Source organism: Mus pahari, chromosome 17 (genome assembly GCF_900095145.1).
Source record: "Mus pahari chromosome 17, PAHARI_EIJ_v1.1, whole genome shotgun sequence".
Taxonomy (NCBI): Eukaryota; Metazoa; Chordata; class Mammalia; order Rodentia; family Muridae; genus Mus; species Mus pahari.
This window is the reverse complement of record NC_034606.1, coordinates 4,302,811-4,310,310: the sequence shown is the minus strand read 5'-3', so window position 1 is coordinate 4,310,310 and position 7,500 is coordinate 4,302,811. Positions and strand designations below refer to the sequence as shown.

The window sequence follows — 7,500 nt, the reverse complement described above, 5'->3', positions numbered from 1 at the left end:
AAGTGCTCATCTGTTTGCTTGTTTTGACTTACTAGAGATTCCACCACATCCCAAGTACACAGACTGCCTCAGAGAAAAACATACAGGAGCCAGCACAGGCTAAAACAAGGGAGGCTTGGAAGGGCATAGGCAAACCTCTGTAGGCTGTGACAGCCTCAGGAGTGGGGACAGAATGTAATGGATCTCAGGCAGCCAGGAACACTGCTACAATGCTGAAAGCACATGGTGTGTGCAGGCATGTCGGTGACATGCTTTGCTGCAATGCTGTGCATGCTGGTGACATGCTGAAAGCACATGGTCTGTACAGGCATGCCAGTGACATGCTTTGCTGCAATGCTGTGCATGCCGGTGACATGCTGAAAGCACATGGTGTGTGCAGGCATGCCAGTGACATGCATTGCTGCAATGCTGTGTGAAGCTTGATCGTGCACCTTGAGGAAAGGCCTGTTCCCTTCTCTGGGACATTCTCCCAACTGCTTTGTGCCAGTTTGGGTCACTTTTCCTGGGCCTAAAGCCAGTTTGCTCTGCATTGTTTTCTACCTGAGTGGAAGGAGACAGTGGGTGATTCATTTTCTTCTGGAGAGCACACTTACACACTCTTAGCCTGCTTCCTCTCACCCAGCCTTCCCTCCCAGGACAATGAGGCATTGACAAACTTGTTTACATTGACCTCCTCCTGAGAGTGATGACAAGCTCGCTAACACTCCCCAGATGGTACACAACTGAAGCAGAAAACAAGCTTAGGTTTTATCTCAAACATTCCTCTAAGTGCAAAATGAGTCTGAAGAATCAGTCGCTGAGGCCCAGAATGGGCTTCACGGCCTTCAAAACAGACTTGTGGCCGGAGGACAAACACAGCTATCTGTGGAAATACTTCCTTATCCAAAGCCAGGCAGGGTCAGCATCTGCCCCTGATGCTGGTTGTTTACCCCCACACACACACACACACACATCTTAACCACACTTAGACCCAGAGGAACAGAAAAGGGTCAAACGGTCAACAACAATTGTTTCAGAGTCACAGAGGTGAAAGGCCATTGGAGGTCCTACTTCTAGAGTGCCATCCCCCTTACCGGCTGAAGATGTGGGTCACTCACAGGAAGATTCAGGCTGCCTGAGGGTGGCATAGAGAAGCCCAAGGGCTTAGGCAACTGTTACTGGGGAGGGAGGTATCACATTTATTTATTATTTATTTAGCACATTTGTTTTTAAAGGTTTATTTATTATTATATATAAGTACACTATAGTTGTCTTCAGACACACCAGAAGAGGGTGTCAGATCTCATTACGGATGGTTGTGACCACCATGTGGCTGCTGGGATTTGAACTCAGGACCTTCGGAAGGGCAGTCGGTGCTCTTCCCCGCTGAGCCGTCTCCCCAGCCCCGGTGTATCATATTTTTGTCAGAGCAGAAGTTACACCTCCACAACAAAAGGCCAAAAGAGCTTTCTTTAAGAAGGGTGAGTGCTCATTTTCTTCTTTCTGACTCAAGTTTCTGGGAAAGAACTTCACAGGGTTTTGGAAAAGAAGGGTCGTCAGTAAGAAAGAGCCGCCCACCATAGGTCCACTCACCTTTGCCTCCTCGTTCACATCCCAGGTGAAGGAAACAGCATTGTACGCGATCTCTTCAATGTTCCCGATGGTGTTGAAGCTCTCCTTGTAATCAGCTGCAACAGGGAAAGAGAAAAAGTTCTCAGCAACCAGCAGCCAGTGGGGCAGCACACGCCTGTGAACCCAGCACATGCCTGTGAAGCCAGCACACGCCTGTGAAGCCTGCACATGCCTGTGAACCCAGCACACGCATGTGAAGCCTGCACATGCCTGTGAAGCCTGCACACGCCTGTGAACCCAATACACGCCTGTGAACCCAGTACACACCTGTGAACCCAGCACACTCCTGTGAACCTAGTACATGCCTGTGAACCCAGCACACGCCTGTGAAGCTTGCACACGCCTGTGAACCCAGCACACACCTGTGAACCCAGCACACGCCTGTGAACCCAGCACACGCCTGTGAAGCCTGCACATGCCTGTGAAGCCTCCACACACCTGTGAAGCCTGCACATGCCTGTGTCACCAGTGTGACACGCTACAGATGCCTGCATATACTATTCTACCATGGGGGGGGGAGATAACACATATCCTTTTACAAAAAGACTAAGCCTACATGAGCCTTGTCTTGCCCGATTTGACTGTTCCCTTTTCCTTACTCACTTTGTCGACAGACCCTCCACAGGGACGATCTTTGGAAAGTAAGATATTCTGCCAACCAGGCAATGTCACTAGGATTTTGGCAAAGAAACTACAGAAGAGTCAAGGTTCTCCCTGCACAGTGAAGGTGCCAGGGACCAAACACAGGGCCTCACACACACTAAGTGCATGCTGTCCCACTGAATTACACCCGCATGCCAATGGCATTCATAAACGCGTTTTTGTCCTGCAGAGCATTGTTAGTCACATCTTGACAGTCATCACCTGACCCCTCGGGCTGTCTCATCTTCCCTCCTCATACAGGATGCAGCTGTCGCCTTCCTCCCCATCAGGATCCCCAGCCAGACGACAGCCACCAGCATGAGTCTGTGTACTCATGCTGTGGGCGCACTGGGCTACACAGAAAAGCCATCCTTCCTTGCTTCCTCACCCCAGTGATGAAACTGTGACCAGTTAAGATTCCCTTACTGCTGGGGCTGGAGAGGTGGCTCGGTGGTTAAGAGTACTGGTTGCTCTTCTGGAGGCCCTGAGTTCAATTCCCAGCAACCACATGGTGGCTCACACCATCTGGAATGGAATCAGATGCCTTCTTCTGGTGCGTCTCATTTGCTACAGTAGACGCATATAGTAAATAAATAATTTAAAAATTGTTATTGTTATTGTTGGGATCTGAATGGTTGCAAAAACAAAACAAACCAAACTACCACTGTGCTGTCAGGAATGGCTCCCAGACGCCTTAGGATAGGCCAACTGGTCTACCTCAGGCTGAATTCTATTTCTCTTCTTTCTCAGAAGGCTTCTACTTTCTGCCTTCCCTAACCACACAGCAAGGTACTTTTTTTTTTTTTTTTTTTTTTTGGCATTGTTTAATTTTTCAGTGCCTTGAGACAGAGTCTCACTGTGTAAACCCAAGCTGGCCTTGAACTTGAAGTGCCTTGTACTCTGAGGGCTGAAAGGAAGACTGAGCTACCAGACCCAACCCCAGAGCTTTACAATGAAAACAGAGCACATAGCTTTTATCATAAAGGGGTGTATATTCAACATAGGAATGTCATAGACCATAAATAAATAGGAAGAGAAAAGTTAAAGCAACCACACAGTCTACTGACCCACAACTAACTGCCTTTAAACCTTATCTGTGTTATTCTCTCTCATCTAGCTCCTTCTCCACAAACATGTAAATATCTTTACATAGCAACGTAATATATATCTTTTCATTTCTATATTGTTTTGTTGGGTCCATCTCTAGCATTTTCCCATATCTAATACCTTCTATAAAATTTTTGGTAATATGCCAGCAAGATTTTTCTAATAGGACCCTGACATAGCTCTCTCTTGTGAGGCTATGCCAATGCCTGGCAAATACAGAAGTGGATGCTCACAGTCATCTATTGGATAGAACACAGGGTCCCTAATGAAGGAGCTAGAGAAAGTACCCAAGGAGCTAAAGGGGTCTGAAACCCTATAGGAGGAACATCAATATGAACCAACCAGTACCCCCAGAGCTGTGTCTCTAGCTGCATATGTAGCAGAGGATGGCCTAGTTGGCCATCAATGGGAAGAGAGGCCCTTGGTATAGCAAAGATCATATGCCAGGGCCAGGAAGTGGGAGTGGGTGGGTTGGGGAGCAAGGCAGGGGAGGGTATAGAGGGCTTTGGGGATAGTATTTGAAATGCAAATGAGGAAAATATCTAATAAAAATGTCAAAAAAAAACTTTTGGTAATTATTGCTAATAACTGCTCATTGTAAATACCATCGACTCAGACCATGGGCCATGACTTTACTCTTATTGGTCACTCAGCCCAATAGTTTGTTACACCAGGGTTCCACTTACTTTTACAACTACATTTTATGTAAATTTAATTATATTTCATTAAAGTCGATTCTTGGGGGCAGCAGGTGTGGCGGGGCTGGGGAAAGGGGAGCTGGGTTCAACACTCAAACAGAAACAAAGGATCTTTGAAAGAGCATGATCTCAAACAAGTTTGCTTCTTGCTCCTTCCCTCCTGTAGAGATGAGATGGCGCTGTGTAGCCCTGGCTGGCCCGACACTGACAGGCCTGCCTGGACCTGCCTCCCGCGGGCTAGTGTCAGGGATCTGTGCCGCCGTCGGGCCTGGCTGTATTTTAAACTGACTACCTCTGTCAGGCTGTTTCAGGGAAGAGCGGTTTACACCCAGAGTAACCACGTCCTTTCTTCTCAGGTGTTTTCTTTCCAAATTGATGTTCTTATCCTCATCTGCAATCCCTTGATTGTTAAAGGGTTGGATTTGGGTCTCTGACTATGTGTATTTCTTCTTATTCTTTTTCATTTTGTTCATTCACTTGTCTTGGCTTTTTTTCTAAGTCCATCCTTGCTCTACTTTTCTCTTAGGGTAGTCAAGAATTTCTGCTGATTTTAAAATGAACACACAAAGGTAAATGAGAAAGTAAAAAAAAAAAAAAAAGAAACCAACATTCCACCCTACAGTTTCTTATTAGAAACTGCACAGACGCGGTGGGACGGTTGTAAACACGCAATAGGACGGTTGTGAGTGCACGCCTGTGCTTCTGAAAGGCAAGCCAACAAACTCTCCCATTTCTAAAAGAGAAGAAGAAAACCGAATTTAAAATCCAGTTCCTTGATTCTTCAGTAAGTGCCTTGCGAGATAATCTTGCAACTGAGTTTGAAGGTCAGCTGTGATTAAGACAGCAAATGTCACTTCTGGAAACTAAGACAAACCAAGGTGGTGAGATTGAGCACTTAGACACTGTGGATTCCTATGTCTCAAGGGTTTAGTTTTCCAGTCTTAATTTCCCCTTTAAAAAAAAAAAAGCTGAGACGAGGAAAAGATTTCATATTAACTGCAATATAAACACACCAGAGTCTTCTAATATGGCACTTAAGCAGCAAACAAGACAGCCAAAATGCTTACTCTGTGCCAGGAACTGCCCTTAGTAGGTCTCCAGTCTTATAGCTTTTGCAATACAGGATCCAGAATACAAGTAAACACATAAATATAAATAAACAAGATAATTAATGTAAATCTGCTTGCTTTTTCAAATGAATCCTGACTTTTCTCTTCTCTAATGTTCTGTGCCCATCAAAAACAGAGAAGCAGTGAAGGTAGTTCTTGTTAGTTATGATAATTTACACACAGAAGAACTAAATATGTGGCTAGCAAGGCATACTGAAAGACTTGGAATGGAGGGGGGGGGTGAGTAATTCTAATGGAATTGTTCCCTTTGATGCTGTGGTGCTAGCCATAAAGCCAGAATCTCGAGGCTGAGGTTACCATGTTCTGGACGTACGAGTCAGGGCAAGTAGTATGGAAATACATGGCCACAGACATTCTTCAGGGTGTGTCAGGATGCCCCAGAGCAGAATGGGATTTATGGATTCCCAGGGCTTAGACTATCTGACAAGCACATCCTCAGATGTTGGAGGCCAGCAGAGGCAGCAGAGGGCTTTGGTGAGATGCAGGCTGCTGCCAGAGGTTCTAACTCCATGAGCATGGAGTGGGGCCAAGGCTACATTTCTGCCAGCTCTCACCCGGGGTTGTGAGTTGCTTTGCTGCCTCTTTTCTACACTTGAGAAGTCTTGGTGCTGTGGCAAAACAGAGAGGATCTTTGGGGTACTTTCAGCCCATGCCACATGTGGTTTTAGGAAGCACATTCTATCTCTATTTATGAGGTCCATGCAACAGTCTATACTTCCCCAAAAATACTTCTCCTCTTGATGGACAGACTCGAAGCTATGTAAAGGAGGACCAGTTATCTAACCAGGGACACTCAGACATGACTATTCTTATGTCTAGAGTGGTCTCAGAGATATGTTTCCTTCTCATAAAGTCACTGCCATCTCCTGGCATTCAAACCATGATGACAACTGTGCTCTAATGAGGACACACACGCTCAAGCCAGGCAGCCTTGTGCCAACAGTGAGCTCTGAGGTCCTTTGTCTCCTCCAGTTCTCACAATCACTCCTCGGGTAGGACTCCGCGTGTTCTCTCCTAGAGAGAAGCCAAGCTGTATGTGGACGTCACAAAGCTGGCAACTATTCAACTATGATTTGACGTCAGGTCTGTCTGATACCAACAGCTACAGTTTTATCTACAACTTCAACCATAAATCATTGGCAGATATTGATAGCACAGCACTTGTTCCAATGGCAACCATTTTATGAGGTGCTGAGGGAAGGTTTGGTGAAGGAGGCAGAGAACCTAGGTGTTTGGTGACCATGGGAAGTTACTTAACAAAGGAGGGCAGGGATACGGTCGGTACTTCAACAGAGAGAAGACAAACAAGAAGACACTTCCAGAACTTGCAAGCATGAGAAAACTAAGGGAGAAGTTCAAGCTAGCCATCTAAGAAAAGCAAAGGCACTGGCGCTATGGAAAAACGAAGCTTAAATTTTACGACGTCTGCTGGCAGGTACTGAGTATGCCTGCACACATACTTCCCATACTCATTTCTGGCAAGTTATATTCTACATAGAAATTATGGGACACAACTGTTTTTAATTTCACGGAGGTATGATGGTGAGTGAATCCTTTCGTTATCTTTTACTTTTATCTTTTGCAGATAATGAGTGGTCTGTTAATTGGGTGTTTTGTTTTAATTCAGACTTTTGAAGACTCAGGTTTCCTCACGCTGACAGTAAGAACACCAAGATGCTGGACAGCAGTCAAAGGAACCACCAACTCCTGCACCTTAATTAAACCCCGTGCGCTTGGAGAATTATAACTGCCCCCTTTAATTATTTTATATATATTGCTGGAGATTAAACAGACTGGTGTAATGAATACAGAGGATGGCACTCTTCTAGAAGCTGTAGATTCTGTCTGGACTAGTGAAATAATGAGGGTGGAATTCTGGAGACAACCCCAGGGGCCAGGCCAATTCTGCACATAGCCACAGCAGCCTCATCACACGCTTGTCTTCTTAAAGCAGAGACTGGCATGGTAGATGAGTTTGGGAGCTAGGAGCCAACAGGTCCATCTGCAGGGTGATAGACAGGATACGGCAAGCAAGTGCATTAGCCGTGAACACCTGGGCATATGAACTCTCCTCCTTGGCCCTCCATGAGTTACCTCTGAGAGCAGAGACAGTGTGCACAGAATGCATAGCTGCTTCCCCACGCTGGGCAACCACCATACATACCTGACCCCACCTGTCCTGAACACCTTCATCCCCCATCGGCAGCCTAGGCAGAAAACACGTGACAGAGAGCAGAGCATCTGAGGACACACAGCTCTGACATGAAAAAGATGGACGAAGCTTAAACCTTTCGAAAGGAGCTCTCTCCCCC

General features: G+C 46.1%; 1 protein-coding gene across 1 annotated transcript in view; it reads right to left on the bottom strand.

Moving 5' to 3' along the window:
- Positions 1 to 7,500, bottom strand: part of Grhl2 (grainyhead like transcription factor 2) — a 129,728-nt gene that overhangs the window by 54,514 nt on the left and 67,714 nt on the right. The window contains exon 8 of the mRNA XM_021216524.1: positions 1,573 to 1,667. Within this exon, the coding sequence (XP_021072183.1) occupies positions 1,573 to 1,667 (95 nt within the window). The remainder of the gene's footprint in view (positions 1 to 1,572; positions 1,668 to 7,500) is intronic.